The sequence below is a fragment of the Botrytis fragariae genome (genome assembly GCF_013461495.1).
Source record: "Botrytis fragariae strain BVB16 chromosome Unknown tig00000223, whole genome shotgun sequence".
Lineage (NCBI taxonomy): Eukaryota > Fungi > Ascomycota > Leotiomycetes > Helotiales > Sclerotiniaceae > Botrytis > Botrytis fragariae.
The window spans coordinates 700,367-722,603 of NW_023501001.1; the positions used below are offsets into that span (position 1 = coordinate 700,367).

Sequence of the window (22,237 nt, forward strand, 5' to 3'; positions counted from 1 at the left end):
CCGAAAAGAAGTGTATTTGTAGATTTGATTGATGATGATAGACTTGGCAATTTGGACGATTTTATTATGGATGATGATGATGATGATGGTGTTATTTCATTTTATTTTGTTTTGTTGGTGGTGATAGAGATGGAGATGGAGATTTACATATACGTACTTGTATATATTTCTCTTTATACTTATCTCCATCCAAATCTCCATCCAAAACTAAGAATCAAGAAAAAACAACAGAATCAATAGAAATGAGAGACAATCTGATAGTCGAAAACAAAAACAAACTCTAGCAGAAAAAAGAAAACTCAAAGAGAAAAAGTGTCACGGCGCCAACTACATGTCCTACTTCTTATAAGTAGGGCCTTTCTCTTCCATAGCTCTTCTGCCCTTATGGAACTATATAAGTCTTTACCTGTACCCTGACAAAACGATAAATCAAAGATTTAATCAAGAGTTTACGATCGGGTTTCAATGATCTTGTGTAATGCCTATACTATACCATGTTCCGATGTAGAAAACTCAAACTCAAATTCAAGTCTTGAAGAAGTCGATTTTGATTGTTAATCTTTTGTTTCTTATTCTTTGGTCATGTAATTATTTATTTAGGTTCCAAATCTAAGAATTCAAGTTCCAATAAATACGCACATCATACATCATACTCACAAGCGATGATCTTCTTTATACTTCCCTTTACATACACATGGATACATATACACAGAAATATCTAGGTCTAGCAGAGTCATCTCTATCTCTTTATATCTCCGAGATCTATATATATATTTTCTCACTTCTCACTACTCACTACTCACCACACCCACCTCTCTCACCATACCATACATATCACACCATAGTTCTCGAAGCAGAACTAGCCCAAGCCTCATATTCTACTTTACCTAGATACACTTATATTTCGCCCTCTCCCTTCCCTCTCCTCTTCCCCTTTTCACGCCCTCCCTCCTCCCTATTCAAAACCTCAAAATCTCAACACCCAACCATAATCCTACAACCACCCAACCACCACACTAACCCCCATCACCCCTCACCCCTCACCTCTCACCCCTCACTCAATATCACACATTATCACGAACTTATAAACAGCCACCTGGCCAAATACCTACCTGCCTACCTAACCAACCAAATACCTACCCAGCCAAGCAAGTAAATAAATACCTCCCACCGCTAAACCCAACAATCCCAAATCCCAACACTCCACTGCACTCCATTCCACTCCACTTCTATCCTTCCGAGCTTTCCCATTCCATCCCATCCCCTTCCCCTTCCTCTTTCCCATTCCCCTAATCTCCCATTTCATCAAACTTCCATCTCAATCCTCATCCCCAAATTGAAGCCACCCCACACAGCGAGAGATATCACACACACCGCACACACACACACACATACTCAATTCCCAACACCTACCTCACAGGGAACTCTGTCGATATCCATCTATCTATCTTATCCATCCATCCATAATCTCCAACCCACCCTAGCTCAAACAGCAACCAAACCTTCACTCAGTTAAAAACTCGCTCGTTCGCCACCTAAGCAATTTAGTTTAGTCCAGCTAAAAAGTCCTTCACTTCACTTCATTTCAATTCCGCAAACACACACACTCAAGACCAAAGATCAAAATCAAAGTCAAAACCCAAACCCACTTAAAGCAAAGCAAAGCAAAGCAAAGCAAAGTCCACAAAAAAGTCACATAAAAATAGGGATATCATTGATCATTTATTCTTAATTTTTATTTCTTCCCCTCCTTTCCTCCTCTCACCTCTCCTCTCACCCCTTCCTCTCTCCACTTCCCCATCCATACTCGTCCTTAATTTCCCTCTCTCCTAACATCTCGCTGAAACGAAAAAAAAGAGGAAACAAGCAAGCAAGCACCCAAAGTATTTCTCCGGTACTTTTACGACCCACGCCAAATCCTATACCATTCGCGTACCAATGCTGCAGTACCTGTGTAATCTGATCTATTCCCAATCCACTCCCCTCCATCTAGCAAGAAATCCAGCAAGCTTCCAAACGAGAGAGAGAGCGTTATTCCTTCTTTCCTCAAATATAGGCATTTATGCCCCTCCCCCTAAAAAAGACTTCAAAGGTATCGGTACCAACTGAGAAGAACTGTACAAGTCGTATTTAATAATTTAGGATATCTCTCAATAACGATATTAATCACCCAAAGCTTTCCTCAAATCCGTCCATTTACGAGTTAGAGCTTCATGGGCTGCATTCATCTATTTCCTTGTTAGTACTTCAATCATCAATCATCACAAGGGGCAACAACATACCTCAGCATATTTCATTTTTGTTTCCACCAAGTTTTGTTCCATTTCATTCATTTCATCCTCCAATTTTTGATTTTCTTCATGAACTTCTTGATTTCTCTTCATCAACCTATCCATCTCACTCTGTAATTTCGCTTCAATTTCTTCCGGTAGCTTATCAATTACATTTTTCAGTTCTTTAACTTGTTCTTTAAGAGCTTCGGCTTCTTCATGAATCTCTTGATTTTCAACTTTAGTCCGAACCAGTTCGGTCGCCAAAGCTGCGTGTTCCGTATCATGAGATTCGACTCTTTCTTCTAAACGTCGAACTTTGTGTGTAAGAGAGATATTTGTTGATTTAAGGTGTTCTAATTCTGCTTCCCGATCCTTTTCTATCTTGGTCTTCTCTTCCCATTCTAATGCGTAAGTTTCCAGCATCTTGGGAGTAATCTTGACGGCACAAGCATCTTGAATCATATGATCTGCTCGGTAAACTTCCTTATCGATACTCGCTCCTGAATTTCCAAAGAAACCAGATTCTAGAATTGATCCCGCTGAAGGAGAAGCATCAATGTAAACATCGAAAAGTCGATCCTTCAGGAAAGTAGTTAATGCAGCCATATCATTGAGGGTAAGTAGATGAGCTGCATTCTTTTGCATGAGTACGATTCCAAATTTGAGAATAGCCTCGAGACCCTCGCTTAAAATGAGATCGTAAATTCGAAGCACAAGTTGTAATGGAAATCGATAGGCGAAAAGAGTTAGAAACCATTGTGTGGCATAGAGGTGAGGTGTGACTTGACGTCGATGGAGATGGCAATATAATGCTGGTTCAAAGTCTTCCAATAATCTCTCAAACTGATAAAGATGTTTATGTAGACCTGGCATATCCTGAATGAAAAGATCTCGGAGGTGATACTGATTCATAAGTCGTACTAATAGACAGAATGCTTCTTCTTCGGACATCTATTGAATGTTAGAGAATATTTGGAAACAAGGGGTTTGTATCTTACGTTAAAAAGCAAAGGCATAACTAAGAAATTCATGCCTTGTGCGTAGCCAACACCTTCATCATAAAGAGCATATGCCTTGCATAAACCGAATAAGCCATCTTGTAGTCCAGCACTTGCAGCGAATTTCGAATAACTTGTTCGAGCACCCAAGTCCCGCTTTATGGCTCTCTCGAGTTTTATCAACGCCGCCGCATCTTCTTTGGCTTTCTTCTTCTTTTCAGCCAAAGACACGGCTACGTCCTTCTCACTAGGGGGAGAGGGAGATCTCATTCCATTGGTGATTGTCGTAGCGGGAGTAGATTTCTCGGAATGTATTGATGATGCTGATGAAACCACAGTCTCTTTTATTGATCCATTGCTTTGTGCCCCACTAGATGTACTCATCCTGTCCTTGTCCTTGTCTGTACCTCGATTGACCAAATTCCGATAGACAACCTCGAGCTCTTCATTCTTACTCTCCGCCAACACTTGCCATACCACACCTCTAATAGCATGCGGTATACCAGTTGCAATAGCGTGATTTAGTTCTTCCGCACTTGTTCTTGCTACTGCAGCTGGCCCTTCCCAGACGACATTTTGCCATAAATCCCAATCGACCGGTGCTTCTGGGTCACCCATTGCGGAAGGGCCTGCAGAAACTCCAGATGCCGTACCGGGGGCTAATGCGGGGTTGACACTGACTGGATTAGGACTCGTAGGCGGACCCGGAGATAAGGGAGAAAGGTCTTTGTCGTCGTGTGAGGCGGTAAATCCCAAACCAAGACTTGTACCCTGCCTGGTGAGACCCCCAAATGCTGTATTGCCTGCCTCATCCTTCTCTTCAGGCAACTCTGTTATGCCAGCCTCTTCTCGCATTCTCACGAGCTTAAATCTGTCCCGTAAACTATTCCTCCCAGGTCGTCTAACTCCATTCGCGGCATCTGTGTCACTACCCTCCTCCAACTTGCTTAGCATCATTTCGGGATTGCTGCTAATGGTTGCTATCGAAGAAGCAGTATGTCTACGTTCGGTTGCGTGAGATGGAGGTAATGGCGGTGACTTGACGTTCTCTTTGGGGGCCGAGGTATTTCTCGACAGCCACGAGAATGGACTGGTTAATTTTCTGGTGACGGGTGTTGGCGCAGGGAGGTTGGCAGGAGCGGGAGGAGGAGGTGGAGGAGGGGGCGGTGAGAATGGTACATCTGGAAGGGCTCCAGAAAGGCCCTGCATTGGAGTTATGGTATTGGGCTTTGGAGGTAATTCGGGTGGCTGATCCGGTCTTGTCTCATCTGGTGCTACTAAAATCTTGTGTATCAGTATTGCTCTTCCACACTGTTTAAATATTCGGCGGGCCTAATTACCTTTCGAAACAGGAGGAGGCGGTGGAGGCGATCCAAAATCATCACCGTCTTCGAGATTCACATTATGGAGGGATGTAGCGGACATGCGATGAGACGTTAAAAGGGGAGATTTAGGTAGTGGATTATCGGATTCTGTTTGTTCGTCATTCGTTTCGCCATTCGTTTCTGGAAGTGGTACTGTTGGGACCGATGGGATATCGGCACTAATATCTTGTGTATTGCTCTTAATGGATGATGATCTTCGTTTCGTTAAAGATCTGGTCCTTTCAACTGGGGAGGTAAGAGTGTCGGCAATGTCTTCAACATCATTGGCATCCTCGAAGGTGTCCTACCAGAAAAGTTCGAGTTAGTAAATTGGTTGGTTGCAGTCTAACGAAGGTAGAGCTGTTGTGCAACTCTGGAGGACAGGCCGAATAGGGGATTGAAAGTAAATAAAGAACATAAACGAACACTCTCATGATCAGAACTCTGATCAACTCTCTCCTCTTGCTCCTCTATCTCCTCTTTCTCTACTTTCTCCTCTCTTTCTTCTCTCTCATCCATTATGGAATCTTCTTCAGAATCGGAAATATGTTTTTGATGTTCGTGATCCGACATCTTTTCATTAATATCAGAGAAGAATGTATATCGAGGAAGGAGGTTGCTCGTAATGTGAGGTGAGGAGGGTAGTAATGACTGGTCTGGTTGAGGTGGTTTTAATAGGAAGGTGCTTTATTCAATGCCATCAAAGATGTCAAGAAGGTATATTAAGTAGGTAGGTGAAGTTAGAGGTAGTGAGTGTGTGGAAACCAAATGCGGCCGCTTTGTATTTTTTGGGAGATGAACTCAAGATGTGTGAGAGCAATCAATCAATCAATGCATAGGAACTCAGGAAGAGGCTCGTGTACAATATCGAAGAGGGACCGGTGGATTCGTTGTACCCAGTATGAATTGTGGAGTTCTTTTTTATGTAATTTCAAGGGGTCCAAAAGAAGCAGATGTAAAAAGTAAGTTTGACTTGAATCACATAAGTCATGTCTATCTTAATGATTCATATGATTTCCCATCTCCAAAGTTAAGGAGGGCTTGGTGGTTGTGTGAGAATCCTATGTTCCTTTCGTTTGGTATGTTCATATAAAGTACCCAAGTACCGGTGATACAAGATTCGATCGCGCTTCGGAGAATTATTTTCCTTTGTCGCTAAGTGGGAGGGAAGGGGGGAAGGAGAGTTTAAAGGAAGGCAAACGCAAATGAGCGGGAAGGACGTTCTCGATATTCTCGATACTCTTTGGAGGATATAGGAATGTAGGATCGATAAGAGTTATGTGAATACCTACCTGGGTACACAGGAGGTAGATTGGTGGAGTCAAGAACATGATATCAAAGCTAGATAGCTAGCTAGATACCTACCTCCCTCCCTCCCTACCTCCCTCCCTCCCTACCTCCCTCCCTATCTCCCGACTCGTACATTGGCATCCATGATGTGAATTTCAGAAGATGGCAGGATTGGAAGACACATACATATCTTCTTTCTCATGCCTCACTCTCCGAATTTCAAGTCACTCAGAACTGAGTTGCTACATGCATGCAGACATACATACAGACAGACAGACAGACAGAGTAGACTATGGATATTCCAATTCCAACAGGGGAGGGGAAAGAATGGAGGCTACTATACCCAATTGATACGTAACTCAACATTTCTCCCAAGATCTGGTGGATATAACCATGTAAGTTTAGCCACATAACGACATCTTCAGGGGTTAATCTAGCTCATTTAGTCTCTAGTTTGATAGTAGCATCTTCTATTTTGCTAGGTAGGCTGGTAGTAGAGTATCCAAGCCTCTTACAAGATAATGAATGGATTTGATAGGTTCATCCGTTTGATCTTTTCTAAAGGAGAACTTTCTTAATCGATAATTTAGCTTTGGATCTTTAGATCGGATTTATGAAACTTGAAACTTTTCCTCTTTTTGGTTGGACAGCTTATAGTGTTACCCAGGTAATAGTAACATATTTTTATATGTTTCGGAATATTTTTGTTAACATAACCATTTGTTAGCATCCAATTGAAATGGTCGAGGACTTCACTTTGGTACGGATAATGACCTGATCAATTCGCTACCTAGTAGGTATCCCTTGATCCAACCTCTCTGATTAATTTATATTGTTCCGATTTGTTGAGTGGAGCGGGATTATGCATACGGAGTAGTCGACCGCTCATTCATCCGTACAATACACCCACCCACCTATCAATTCTATCTAGGTATATCATCGATCGATTCATATAGTCTGCCTCCATGGCAGTGGCTCCCAGAGGGCCAGCGGAGCGTCATTGATAGCTACTGTTAAAATGAATAATGCTATGCTATGTCATGTATTCTCATTGCGGCCTATCTAGTACATCCATACAAATTCTTTTTTCCTGAGAGTTACGTACAGTAGTAACGGGACTGACGACACTTCTGAGAACGTCTCGCTGAACAACAAAAGAGTTATACTAAATTCTATTATAGCCCTTTGATCCTTGTTAAAGATCCTGTTGTACTGAGAGTATCTGGGACGTGTCAAACCACCTGACCTACAACAAAAGTCTACATTATCTATAGGTATCCATTATATAATGATTGAATAACGCTCCGCTGGCTCTCCGAGGGCCACTGCCGTGGAGGCAGACTATGTGAATCGATCATCATTGCCGAGATATGTTAGATAGAGCATCAAAAGCACCGATTATAAAAGGTACATGGTACCTCATCCATTGAGTTCTTGCATATCAAAGTCTAATGGGTTTTGCAAATCTCTACTCCATCTCCATATCTATCTACCTACCTGGTACATGTACCCTGTTCTGTTCTTGGTCCCAAATGTGTGACCTTGTGGAAGCCTTGTCAAGCGAGGCTGAATCGATAAATTGTTTCGAGGTTTAGACGAGGCTACCAACCAATATAAAGCTTCTTGAGGCCTTCTGAAAAATGACACGAGAGATGACAAGAACAGAGAGAATCAAAGAAAGATCATCACAAAATCCTCATTCACTTCATGTTATATGTTATGTTAGTAGATTGCTTAGTCAATACTTAAATGTTAGCATTGATAGAAGAATTTGATATTGCAATTCTTTTGTGTCTTTTTAATAGTAATAATAAATGTATTCGGACTTTTCAAACATCCAACCAAGCAAAAGGAATTTCAATCCATTTTAATAAGTTTTTAATAAGACTGACGTAGTGGTGATTCATTACCTAAGCAATCGTAGGTACGTAGTGAATATTCAGCCTTGAGAAAAAAAACCAAGGCTTAGTAAAAGCGGCGGTCTCAAAAGAGCTTCAACGAGGAAGAGCTTCATCAAAAATTAATCCCATCACATCTCCAACTTCCTTTCCACCCAGAACAAACTCAAAATCCATAACACAATCCCCCCGTCACCTCAACCCCACCACCACCAGCACCACCAGCACCACCACCACAACATAATAATTAAATCCTTCGTTCTTGGAAATTCTCGGGAACTTCAAAATTCAACAACTCGAAGAGACTTTCTTTACTACTACTTAATACATGTTCCATTAACAGTCTGGTGTTTCCCATCCAGCGTCATCAAATCGGGAAAAATCTCCATTCATCGATACGGCAAAGTATTGAAAGGCGCCTGCACCGTACCTTTCAACACCATCACTCTTTCGGTATCTTCAATTTCTTCACCAAGTACCTCGCACTACATAAAGAATCAACCCGACCTTGTACACTTTTAACATTATTTTCTTATTTGCACTTTGTACGAAAAGTTTATCTGCGAGCAGGTAACTAGCCTTGTTTAACTTACCCATTTCGCACATTTCGCGCGACTGTACATAGTTGCCTCAAAAGTCAAGTTACTCTCACGGCGCAAACGCACCAAACGCCATCTACCTACAGTTGGTCCTGCCATATATCGCCACACTCCTTTTTTGAGTCGTCAAGAAATATAATACCTGTAGAGGTAGTGGAGGGGGTCGTTTTCATTTACCTGCGGTTTTGCCGCGCCTGCCGTCATCATGGTCAGAATAATTAAGACAATACAGCCCAAGCATGTTGAAACCTTAGTAAGTGCCTTTTTTTCTTTGATCAATCTGCGTAGTCAAGCTGACCCTATATGTGTAGTCTCCTTTCGTCAGCGAATTCGGAAAAACCGCTTGCTCCATATCTCTGCCCCTCCTTCCACAACATCTCGCACAATTTCCTACAAGATGGCCTTTTCCTCGTGGCGACCTTTATCATTGGATCTCTCTCTTGAATCGCTTCGATGTGATACTTGAAAGATTTTGCACAACATATAATCTAGCAGATGGTCCTCAAAAGGTGGACTTCGGTTGTGAGATGCTGAAGTCGAATGTAGGAGCAGCAGCGGATGACACGAAGACCTACGACCTGTTGGAGCTGGGCTATGGAGAAGATGGAGATAGGCAATTGATCGAGGCGATCCTGAAGTTCTCAAAGATGCTTCTGGAAAATTGTGGCAATCGCAGTATTTATTCCAGTAGTCCGCATCTGGGGAGTTTGCTCAATACTACGTCTTTGTCATTACTCGAGAATACTCTTCTTGTTACATCCCAATTAGCACAGAGATACAACTCTGCTATGAAGCGCGTCGGATCTGCTAGGAGTACCAAGCATTTATTGGCAGAGCATTACAATATCGATCTCAACAGAGTTCTTCAGCTGGCACTGCCTTTCAGCAAGACTACCACTAGTTCTCCAGGCTCGGGACACCCAACAACACCCAATCCCACAACACCTGGAGCCAAAGGCAAGGAGAAGGATAAGGCCTATTTCAACCTTCCAGTAAGCCCTAAGAATTCAACAACTGTGGTCTATGCAAATGATCTTGTTTCCATATACAAAGGCGGATCGGGGGTCAGTACAAACACAAAGAGTCCTCGTAGGAGCTCAGTTAATACTGCTTCGCCTCAATCGCAAGCAAGCTGGGATGAATGGGGCGATGTCAGAATGACTTATTATCCTAAAGCCAAGACTGAATCCGAGCCGGCCAAAAATGCTCTGAAGCCAGTCGAGACTGTTTCTATCCCTTCTGGACAACCGCCCGTTACTCCAACACCTGTTCGCAGATCATCTAACCTTGGCCCGAACGCTCAACGCGCGAATAGATCTTCGACAACCGAAGAAACATCCCCAGTATTGGCACGCACTCCAACAATGCCTACGGACGACGTCCAACGACAGGATGCTAAAGTCATAGAGATTTCTTCAGCAAAGCTCAGATCCACAGATATCTATTCTTTGATGGAGGAGTATAGTTTGGATCTTCCCCAAGATCTGCAATATGAGCTATTTACAAAGATTCGAATTGCAAAAGCTCTCATCTCTTCATTAGAGACTCGACAACAGGCTCTCGTGATTAGAATGCTTGCCGTTGCAAACATGGCTAATGTCTACGCCGAACCAGTCTTTCTTGAGAATATCATGAAACAAGATAGCGACGAGCCAAAGCGTTTACAATTCATCTATCAAGTTGCTGATTTGGTGCACCCACCGGCCGAAGGTGACATCGCTGTCTCTACATACATGCAAACACTGGCATTTTCAACACTCGAGGCTATCGCGGGTATCTCATCAAAATTTCAAGATGTCTGCAAAGCTCTGAACACTACTATAAATCATGGAGTAATGTTGTATGTCATCCGTAAAGCTGTGGCAGAGATGGCTGTGGAAGACCTCGGTGATAAATTGACAGAAAAGGATCAGTGGCGAAACGCTTTATTCTCACTCATGACCAGTCTCTGCCAATACCCCCGCACTGCAGAGGGTCTTGTCACAGCTGGCTTGATACCTATCATGATCGAAATTCTTGGACTTCGCACCACTGTGGCCCAGCGTTATCAACCGAAAACTTTGTCATTCCTGGACAATGTAGTGTATAGTGCTCGTGAAGCCTTTCAGATATTGGTCAATGCAAATGGCCTTGATCGAGTTTCTGATCTGATTGTTCACGAGACAACAGTTGCCTCAGGCATCACAGAATCCGGCAATGTAATGCCAGTCGAACATCGTTCACCATCTACTGATTATGAAGTCCCTTTCTACCAACAACAAATCTTGAAATGGCTGTTCAAATTCATTCATCATATGATGTCATCTGCGAACAGTTACGGCGGTAACTTTGATCGTATCTTGCGCAATCTCATCGATTCTTCACAACTGCTTGGTAGTCTGCGTCAAATCATTGGAAACGGCCGCTGCTTTGGTTCCATTGTCTGGACTAACGCCGTTGGCATTCTAAATGGTTTTATCAATAATGAGCCCACGAGTTTTGCAATCATTGCAGAGGCTGGTTTGAGCAAGGGATTTCTCGAGGCGGTCACCGGTAGTCCACTTCTGTTACCACCACCCAAGGAACCCAAGGAGGAAAAGGAGGTCAGTAGGCGGCGGCGTAGTTCCGCACGCATCCCTCTCGAAGGACCTGACGGGGATATCGCATCATCTGATGATGAAGAGGAAGACTATGACGACGACGATGACGATGATGATGATGGACCTCTTTTTGATCTCACTACCACACAACCGCCAACACTAGCGATGCTTCAAGCTCCTCGCGATGGCCCTCTTGCCCGCGGCATCATGCCAACCCAAGAGACGATCAATATCATCCCTCAAGCATTTAGTGCGCTCTGTTTGAATAACACTGGTATGAAGATGTTTCGAGCCTCTCATGCTCTGCGTTCATTCTTCGAGATATTCGAGAGCCCTGAGCATGTCAAATGTATGGAGGCCAATGGAGAGTTGCCATCCAGTTTAGGCGCCACTTTCGATGAATTGGCACGTCACCACCCAACTCTCAAGGGTGAGATCATCAATGCCATCCTTGTCATGGTTGTCCGAGTTGGATATTTATGCAAAACAAAGGCAGAGAAAGATAGAGCTGGCGCTAAATTGTGGGAACACGATTCCGTCGGTAATGTCATTCCACTAGGCGCCGCTTCAAGCAGCCCCTCAGATGCGAAAGGGAAGGGGAAAGCCGCTGATAGTGGCAGTGATGTTGAGATGCGCGATGCCGATGACACTGCGTCCACTCCAGTATCAACTAAAGAATCCGATATCTCCATGACACCATACATTACCTCTGTCGCTTCTTTTCTTGCCACGGTGTTAAACAACTCATCGGTTCGTAGCGAATTTTGTGCTAGAGGTGGAATCGAGTATGTGCTTGATCTCGCCGAATCTCAAAGCCTGCCAGCAAATTTTGGAGACGGAATTTCTTCGCGAAATCTGCAAAATGTTATTGCTCTTCTCGCAGAGCAAAAACCATATCTCGTGATTCCATCTCTTTTGAAGCGAGCTCAGGCTGCCGCAGATGTCCTTGAGCCATTTGCCAAACACGATTTCAGCACATCTTTCTTTGCTCCATTTGTGGACAGTCAAAGCCTTGACCATGCCGACGAAAACACATTGGCTCAAGGCACTGCTTTCGCGAAAGCTTTTGTCAATGTTCATTCATTAGTTGCCAATTTGACCGCTTCCATACAGGGATCTCCATACAGCCACAGGAACACTCCATCCGGCTTCAACTCTATGAATTTCGCTGATCACTACAACCGTTTGATTCAAACCCTTGGCCCTCTCCTAGGCGCATCCCTCAAAGAAGAAATCTTGTTACAGAGACTTGTTCCAAAGAGCTGGCAACAAATACCATCAGCACGAATCAAGGACAATGGAATTAGCGACATGATCCCAGACACTGTCGTTAGTACAGAACCACCTCCGCCCGCTGCAAACGTTTCAACATCGACTGTCGAACCTGACTCTTCATCTCCGTCTGTTGATGTTACGGCATTGCCTGTTGCGTTGCAAACAGAGCTTGCGAACGCAAATTCCACTTCGGATACACCCGCGAAGACAGCGAGTCAATCAACCCAGAACGCTTCAGAACTTCAGAGCCTTGGAGCTTTGAACAATTCTGCGCAATTCCGGAACTTTGGAACGTTGCGTTACCTCCTTGGTAGAATGCCTCGAGTTATTGGCCCATTTTTTCAGAACGTTGGCAAAGTCCTTCTTAGCAGGAGGAATCCTGATCCATACTACAGACAAAACCATACCACTATCGCCGAAGCTTTGTCTGAGTCTGTGCTCAAACAATTGGCACGTCCAGGTGATGATAATAGTATCGACAACTACTCTTATTGGATCGGATTGTTACATGTATTGAAAGATATGTTAGTCGACTGTAAGTATCAATTTCTAGTTCTTCCCTCAATCATGATCATGACTAACAATGCATTCCAGCCTCTCGTCATGCGGATCGTCAGATACAAACCATTAGCATTGTCTTGCAAGCTTTCAAGGAGCGTTCTGGATTTACTACCCTGAATCGTATTCTAGAAGCTTTTACTTCTGAAATCCGTGCTGGCAACAACAACTCAAGCGACCAGCAAGGGGAAAATAAGACACCCGAAAAGACCATGAAGTTTGAGTTGGCGACCATTGGTGCCAAACAGATTCTTTCCCTGTATGCAATTCTTGTCAATTCCAAGCATATCATAGAAGTTCCGCAAACTGTGGCTATGATACCTCGCAGTGAACGAGATCGCGATCGTTCTCGGTCCGACTCTTTCACACCCGGCCAGTTCGTGGTAGAGCTCCGCATGGCAATTCTTCCTACTGTCCGAGGCTTGTGGGAATCCGATTTGATTGAAAAAGCTCCGAGCCAAATATCAGAGAAACTCATTGAAGTAATTCGTACTATCGCCTCAACTGAAGGCGAAACTGGAGCTATCAAGAGAACTACTGAAAATCAATCGGCTCGACAGCCAAAATTTCTCCGAAAGGCCTTCAAAATCAATTCTGACAGTGTGGCCACGCTCAAAGAACAAGGTTATGATGAAGACTTGGCCAAGGAAGCCCTGTATCGCTGCTTTAATAATCTTACCAATTCAACTGACTATTGTAAGGAACACAAGAGAGAAAGAACTCGCGGGCGCTGTCCAATTCCTGACGATGATATCGAGGTTGCTCCCGAGCCTGTTGGTAACTCTAGACCTTCAAGTGGATCCACTGGAACAGCAAGCCCAAATGAGCAATCCATTGCCACTGATCCCACCCAAACGGATGTAACAGCGATCATTAACTCACTTCAAACAGTAGCTGCAGCTCCGACATCCGGTCAAATAGGCGCCCCTGAGCCAGCAAACGATCCTTTCACTCCTCAGGGCTTTAATCGCATGATGAGCCAACTCGCCCCTGGCTATGAGAACGACGCCGGATCAAGCGCGCCTCGCGAAAGTTCTGCATTGAAGCCTACGCAATCTATCAAGGTCGAAGAGCCGTCTTTCAAGCAAGTCACCGTTGATGACTTGAATGATGAACGAAAGCTTATTCGAGACAATTTGATTGATAAGTGCTTAGATGTCATCAATGCTCATGGCGACGTTACCTTTGAAATATCTGACTTGATTACTACCGTGGTCAATAAATCTCCAGATCACTCCGGACTGAGGAAGATTGTCGCCGAAACACTTGTTGTCGCTCTAATGTCATTTGCAGGTGCTGAGGATGTTCGCACAGAGGGTAGTAAGATTGCTGCCTATGCTCATTTATTGGCGTTAATGTTGCGTGAGAAACAATTCTACGCTGCTGCACTGGGAGAGCTCAAGGAAAATCTCCCTACTTTGCTCAGTTTCGTCAAGTTATCCCCTTCGCATTCCGCCGAGGAACCATCACCTTGGATCGCACAGATTCTTCTAATTGTTGAAATGCTTTTGAGCGAAGACGCCAAGCCAAGAAAGGCTAAGTGGACACCACCAAAAGATGAAAATGAAAAGGCTGTGGCACCTGTCCTTGAGCATGTAGAGCTCGCAGTATCCGATGAAGAGAGATCCCAACTTTTAGAGTCTATTCTGGATATTCTTCCACGAATTGGAAGAGAAGAATCCCTCGCACTTGCTGTACTTCGAATCCTTGTCATATTGACACGTACCCGCTCAGTTGCGCAAGGCATGGGTGAGAAGAAAAACATCCAGCGATTGTTTGTTATGGCAAAGCAGCTTGCAGGGGCCAGTTCAACTCGCATTCACAGCCCTCTTTTGCTCATCCTCAGACACATAGTTGAGGACGACGAGACTATTAAACAGATCATGCGATCGGATATCAAGGCATTCTTTGATCACAATGTTCGACCACAGCGATCCCCAGTTGACCTTCAATTATACTTGAGAGGATTGCAACACCTCGCCAATCGTGCCCCGACACTATTTGTTCAAGTAACTAACGAGATGGTCAAATATACAGGATGGCCTTTCCCATCGTCTGAACCGACAGCTCGGGCACCATCGTTAGTCCTCAAGGGTGATCCTCCAAGTGAAAGTCCATCCACTGCCAAGGTTTCTGAAGATGCCGTCCAGCCAACCGTGCAAGCCACAGAAGACCTTACTCTTCAAGATCTTAAACCATCTACTGAGGCTATTGATACTGATATGCCGGACGTTGCAAAGGCAGTGTCTCCAGAGTACAAAACACCCGTAGTCGAGAATCCAGATGGTGTCATTCACTTCCTACTATGTGAACTCTTGAATTATAAAGATGTGGAAGACAAAGATCGTCCAACCACCAGCCATGCCGACAAGCCTACATTGCCTGAACATGGAGATGTCGCCATGGTTGGTGCACCATCCGTACCTGACTCACCGGTGCCCAAAGATGGGCAATCTACCCAGGATTCCACGAAACAGGAATTCAAAGGCGAGGAACATCCCATCTACATTTACAGATGCTTCCTGCTGCAATGTCTCACAGAACTTTTGGCTGCTTACAATAGAACTAAGATCGAGTTCATTAACTTCAAGCGGAGCGCTCCTCCACAAGCAATGACGCCTTCGAAGCCTCGATCCAGTGTGCTTCATTATCTTCTTTCTGATCTTTTACCTATTGGAACATTGGATTACCCAGAAACCACCACTATTCGTAAGAAGCTAACCACATCGCACTGGGCCGACTCTGTTATCACTGCTCTGTTGAACAAGACTGGAGAGCAAATTCTTGATAAGCTACGAGAGCAAAGTGATGGAGAAGATGAACCCGATCTCTTGTTCGTTCGACGTTTTGTCCTAGAGAATATTCTCAAGGCTTACAAAGACGCAAGCTCTTCTACCGAACCTCTTGACATTAAATATGCCAGGATGCTCTCACTTGCTGATCTCATGATGCATATTATGACCGGAAAGGAGAATTTAGGAACTGCAGATACTTCTGTCAGCAAGAGATCCCAGATGCAACTCAAGCGTATCATGTACGAGAAAGGATACATTGCAGCCCTGACTGCTTCGGTCGCAGACATTGATCTGAACTTTCCTGGCGCAAAGCGAGCTGTCAAATATATTCTGCGGCCCTTGAAGCAGCTCACTCATCACGCTATCTATCTTAGTGAAAACGCACTTATTTCTTCACCTCCAGGACAAGCTGACGATGACGACATTGAGTCTGCCACTTCAGTGTCGGATCTCGAAGACGACCGAGAAGAGACCCCTGATCTATTCCGAAACTCGACTTTGGGTATGTTTGAGCAAGGAGAAGAGGGCGATACATCATCTGATTCCGAAGATGGTAAGCGTAAACAATTATCATACTTAATGTACAAAGGCTAATAATTATAGATGACGAGGACATGTACGAAGGCGAATACGATGATGGTATGGAGTATGAAGAGGAAATGGAGCAAGACGATGAGGAAAATGTCAGTGATGAAGATGACGATGAAGATGGAATGGGTCCTATCGAAGGTCTTTCTGGCGATCATGGTGTCGACGTCGAAGTCATTATGGAAGACGAAGATGAAGATGATGACGATGACGATGACGATGATAGCGAAGATGACGATGACGATGACGAGCATGGTTCTGACGGTATGGAGGAAGATGATGCTCGTATTGAAATTCTCGATGAAGCCGGAAATGTCCAAGAGCTTGCCGAAGACGAAGATATTGATGACTGGGAAAGCGAAAACGACGAGGACATGCAGGAAGACGACGAGGAAGATTTCGAAGAAGGCTACGAAGGACCAGGAGGAGACAACGAAGATGCACACGTTCATTCTCATTCTATGGGTGATATGGGCCCCATTGGAAACCTTGTTCGTGTGCTTGCCGGCGCTGGTGACGAGGAAGATGCCGTTGAAATGCTTCAACGTCTGGAAGAAGAAGGCGTCGGTGATCCGGAAGATGATGAGGAAGAGCCTTTGGGTGAATACATGGAAGAAATCGAAGAAGAAGGTAAGCTTGAAATTAGCTTCGTCTGGAAAGATACGCCCATGAAGATTTACTAACTTGTTACAGAAGATGAAGACGATGAGGATGATATGGATGAAGAGATGCTCTTTGAGCACGCATACCCAGGTCAGTCTAATATCAGACCAAGTTCTACGGTCCAACTAATAAATCAAGCGGACGGCCCTGGTCCTATCTTTGGTTGGGAAGGAGATGTTGAGCCTCCAATGGTCATCAGCCACCGTGGACATCAAGGCCGACATCGCCATGCATTCCCCAGTCCTTTCCCATTCCTTCCCGGAGGTTCGCGCGATCCACTTGGTGGTAGGTTACAACTCTTAGAATCAGAACTCATGAGCAGTTTTCTCGCAGAAAGACAAGCCGTCTCGGACCTGGCGGCAATCGAGGATGGCCCTCAAAGACAGAATAGGACTGATAGACTTTTAGTACCAGATTTCCGTTACCGAGCACATAGATCCGGCGCTCCACCCCCATATTCCATGGATGACGGCACAAACCCTCTACTTCAACGTAATGGCCCAAGCGCTTCAAGCAGACCTGGCCATCGAGGACCTCAAATCGGCAGCTGGATTCAAGCACCGGGACCCGGCGGCAGCTTAATAGACATGAGTAGCGTTCTTGGCGGACGTGCTTTCGGTGATAGCCCTGAACAAATCCTTGACATGATCAGATCCTTACGTATCCCAGGATCAATCGCTCGTAATGGACAAGCTTTACAGTTTCATATTACCGCTGGTCCTGGTCAGTTGCCTAGAGAACTTGAAGCAATGTTTGGAACACGTCGTCCTCGTAACGAAAATCACCGCGATACCAGCGAACCTGGAAGCGCTACATCTTTCTCTACTCAATGTACAGCTGCAAGATGGTCAGAAGAGTCTAAGCTACTCTTTGGACCCAGCAATGTTGAGAACGCTCAAGAGCTCAAGAATGAAATCATGGCAGCGCTCGTACCTCCTGCCATTGAAGCTGACAAAGTTCTCAAAGCAGCCGAACTAGAAAGAATCCGCGTGTTGGAAGAAGAGAAGAAAAAGCGACTAGAAGCAGAAAAGCTGGCTAGGGAAGCCAAGGAGGCAGAGGAGAAGGCAGCCAGAGAGAAGAAAGAGGCCGAAGAGAAAGAGGCAGCTGAAAGAGCTGCAGCTGAGATGGCGGCTGCTCAAAGTGCTCAGGCCGATGAATCCGTTGGAGAGCCCGTCGAGGCGGATAATGCCAACGCAACTGATGCCATGGAGGGTGTCCAGAGTGAAATTCCAGGAGCTACCAGCGCAGAAGCACAAGAAACAGAGGTTCCAGCAGCTGATCGCCCTAGAGTTATGACTATGATTCGAAACACGCCATATGATATCACAGACCTGGGCATCGACGCAGAGTTCCTTGCAGAGCTCCCAGAGGATATCCGTGAGGAAGTCATCATGGCTGCCGTTGCCGAGCGACGTCAACAAGCCACTGCGACAGGTTCACAGCCAACCGACATTGAACAGGAATTCCTTGATGCTCTCCCAGATGATATTCGAGAGGAAATTATGCAGCAAGAAGCACAAGAACGCCGACGTCGTGAACGTAACGAACGACGAGAGGCTGCTGCAGCAGCTGGCGGAGCTCCACCAAATGGAGACATGGATCTTCCAAGTATTCTTGCAACCTTCCCACCAGCTCTTAGACAAGAAGTTCTGATGGAAGGAGATGAAGATTTCATGGCATCCTTGCCTCCGGACCTCGCTGCCCAAGCACGCCAATTACGCAGAGGTCAGCCAGATCATGCTGCCCACCCTGGAAGAGCACCTGTAGGCGTTATTCGCCGTCCAGCTCCTGGTGAAGAAAGTCGAGGGGCTCCTCAGCAACCAAGAGCTCGTCGGGCAATCGTTCAAATGTTGGACAAACAAGGTGTAGCAACACTTTTGCGGTTGATGTTCATTTTCCAACACAGCAGTTTCCGAAGCACACTCAACTCAGTTCTGCAAAATGTAGCATTGAACAAGCACAACCGTGCCGAGCTCATTAGCACCCTTCTTCATATCCTTCAGGATGGCAGTGCCGACATGACCGCAATTGAGCGAAGCTTTTCGTATTTGTCCGTCAGAGCCAAGCAACCAAGAGAAAAGGATCCAAAAACTCCAACACAAACTCTTCGACGAACACTTACTGGTCTCGGCTCTCTCGCACAGACAAATTCCGAGGCATCGCCACTCATGGTAGTCCAACAATGTTTGACAGCTTTGGTCTATCTTGCTCAAACTAATTTGCATGTCGCATCGTTCTTCTTGACCGAGCACGAGCCATCTGGTGGGCTCAAGCGAAGTCTCAGTCGGAAGGGAAAAGGAAAGGATAGCAAAGCCCCAAGATACGCTCTTAACTCTTTGCTCAGTCTTCTAGATCGTGATTTAATTATGGAGAGCGCAACCATCATGGAACAACTTTCACTCTTGCTTAATCTTATCACTAGCCCTCTAATTGCGCTGGAACGAAAGCAAAAAGAAGCTATCGAAGAAGCAGAAAAGGCCAAGGCGAGTGCAACTGCAGCCGAGACGGCCGAAACGGCCGAAGCCACCGGTTCCACCGATGCACCTAATCCTGACAATGTTACCGCAGGTGAGAGTGAGTCTACTGAACAACCACCGGCAGTATCAGATGCGACTGCTCCTGTAGAAAATACTTCCGCTGGCGCAACATCTGCACCAGTACTTCCGGCACTCGTCATTCCTACAAGCGCTGATGCCGATGAGGCCTCTGTCGTTCCGGATACTGAATCTTCGAAGCCCGAGGATGCTTCTAAGCAAGAACAGAAAAAAGTTCATGTTTTCACTCCTCCCGTTGTTCCGGAACACAATCTTCGCCTGGTTACGAATATCTTCTGCTGTGAGTGCAATTCAAAGACCTTCCGCGAGACATTATCAACCATTAAGAATCTTTCAACGATTCCTGGCGCGAAGGCCATTTTCGGAAAAGAACTTATCGCCAAGGCTCGAGCATTGGGAGAAGTCATATTAGTAGATCTCGAGGACCTTCTTCCTCAGATTCAGAAAGCCAGAACCGGAACTGAAATTCAGGGTGTCGCATTAGCCAAGTTCTCGCCACCGGCATCAGACCAGCATAAACTTCTACGTGTTCTCACTGCGCTAGATCATTTGTTTGATCCTAAGCGCGAAAAGAAGGACGATGCAGCCAGTGAAGCAGAGGTTTCCTCTGAGATTGTTGAAAAGCAAGACCTTGTGTCTAGCCTTTATGAGAACTCCACCTTTGGCCCAATGTGGGAGAAGTTAAGTGCCTGTCTCAGTACAATTAGGCAACAAGATCACATGCTTAGTGTCGCCACTATTCTTTTGCCTTTGATCGAATCCCTCATGGTTGTTTGCAAGAACACTACCTTGAAGGACACACCACTTAGTCGAAGTGCAAAGAGTAAGGAAATGGTTCTTGCTAGTCCCGTTCCGGAGTCTCGAATGGAGAACTTGTTCTTCACATTTACTGAAGAGCATCGAAAGATTCTGAACGACCTAGTCCGACATACTCCAAAGCTCATGTCTGGTACATTCTCTCTATTGGTGAAGAATCCTAAGGTTCTGGAGTTCGATAACAAGCGCAACTACTTCAGCCGCAGCATTCACAGCCGAAGTCAAGGTTCTCGTGCAGTTCCTCCACTACAATTGTCTGTTCGTCGAGAGCAGGTATTCCACGACTCTTTCAAATCCCTCTACTTCCAGACTCCTGATCAAATGAAGTATGGCAAGTTAAGCATCCGTTTCCATGGAGAAGAGGGTGTAGATGCAGGCGGAGTCACTCGTGAATGGTTCCAAGTTCTCTCTAGGCAAATGTTCGACCCTGGCTATGCTCTTTTCATCCCCGTGTCTTCTGATCGTACTACTTTCCATCCAAATCAGTTGAGTAGTATCAACGAGGAGCATCTAATGTTCTTCAAATTCATCGGTCGTATCATTGGAAAGGCACTATATGAAGGTCGTGTTCTCGATTGCCATTTCAGCAGAGCAGTTTACAAGCGCATTTTAGGCAAGGCTGTTTCAGTCAAGGACATGGAATCTTTGGATCCTGACTATTATAAGTCACTCATATGGATGCTTGAGAATGATATCACGGATATCATTACCGAAACCTTCTCCGTCGATAACGACAAATTTGGCGTTGTCGAGACCATTGACTTCATTGAAGATGGACGCAATGTTCCAGTGACGGAGGAGAACAAGCACGAGTATGTTCGATTGATGGTCGAATGGAAACTTACAGGATCTGTCAAAGCACAGTTAGATGAATTCTTGAAGGGCTTCCATGATATTATCCCTGCTGAACTGGTCTCGATTTTCAACGAGCAGGAATTAGAGTTGCTAATCTCTGGACTACCTGAAATTGACGTTGATGACTGGAAGAGTAACACTGAATACCACAATTACTCGGCATCTTCTCCACAAATTCAGTGGTTCTGGCGTGCCATTCGCTCATTTGACAAAGAAGAGCGAGCCAAGTTGCTGCAATTCGTCACGGGAACCAGTAAAGTACCCCTTAACGGTTTCAAAGAGCTTGAGGGTATGAATGGTTTTAGTCGATTCAATATTCACCGAGACTATGGCAACAAAGAAAGACTTCCATCTTCTCATACTTGTTTCAACCGTAAGTTACACTGCCTAAATCATATATCTAGTCATATGCTAACCCAACCTCTAGAACTCGATCTTCCAGAATATGAAAGTTATGAGACCCTTCGCGCGCAAGTTCTTACTGCTATTACAGCAGGCAGTGAATATTTCGGTTTTGCATAAACATCGATTGCAAGGTCAAACATCTTTTTCCTTTTAATTATGATATCATGCATGGCAGGCTTTTGATCAGCATTTGGCGGCGTCAAGCTTTCTTTTTTTGACGATATTCATGAGGACAAGGTGGTCTTCTAATAACCAGAGCGATGGTTCTACGGAGGATAGGTTTGCTTTTTTATGGGTTGGAGGATATGAAACTATGCGATACTAGGTAGACAGATAAGGTGATGGATGAGGATGGATGGTTATATTTGGTTTGAGATCTTCGGGGAAGGATTCTTTCAAAGCGAAGTGCAGGTCGTTTAAAAGATGATTTCCCAGGGAAGGAGGATTAGATAGATGACCCATCAGAGACAAAATTTTCCAAAAGGGAAAAATGGCAGATGTAAAAACTAGATAGCTTTTAGTTAGCATACGGAATTATCATAGATTGATGAGTTCGAAAGATGTTGACTGTATTTGGTTTGAAAATGTGAAAATAAGATAACGTGACTACCTAGTATATAACGAAAATCCCTCTACCATAGGTACTCGTACATAATCTCATAATATGATGTTATGGAGTTTTGATTGGCCGTGGTTGGTTACCACAGGACTAGAAAACGGAAAAAG

The 22,237-nt window shown here is 44.8% G+C and overlaps 2 protein-coding genes across 2 annotated transcripts; one reads left to right on the forward strand and one right to left on the reverse strand.

Moving 5' to 3' along the window:
• Positions 1–2,162: 2,162 nt before the first annotated feature.
• On the reverse strand, positions 2,163–5,208 carry Bfra_010965 (putative gtpase-activating protein gyp5 protein; the record flags this gene model as incomplete). The annotated part of the gene is made up of 5 exons (XM_037341294.1): positions 2,163–2,228; positions 2,283–3,224; positions 3,272–4,548; positions 4,612–4,939; positions 5,062–5,208. The coding sequence occupies 5 exons, from the start codon at positions 5,206–5,208 to the stop codon at positions 2,163–2,165; spliced, it is 2,760 nt and encodes a 919-aa protein (XP_037188713.1).
• A 3,419-nt stretch (positions 5,209–8,627) lies between these two features.
• Positions 8,628–21,636, forward strand: Bfra_010966 (putative ubiquitin-protein ligase protein; the record flags this gene model as incomplete). The annotated part of the gene is made up of 6 exons (XM_037341295.1): positions 8,628–8,675; positions 8,734–12,811; positions 12,871–16,182; positions 16,233–16,847; positions 16,911–21,479; positions 21,534–21,636. 6 exons carry the CDS (start codon positions 8,628–8,630, stop codon positions 21,626–21,628), a joined length of 12,717 nt encoding a protein of 4,238 aa, XP_037188714.1. The 3' UTR covers positions 21,629–21,636.
• Positions 21,637–22,237: the final 601 nt, after the last annotated feature.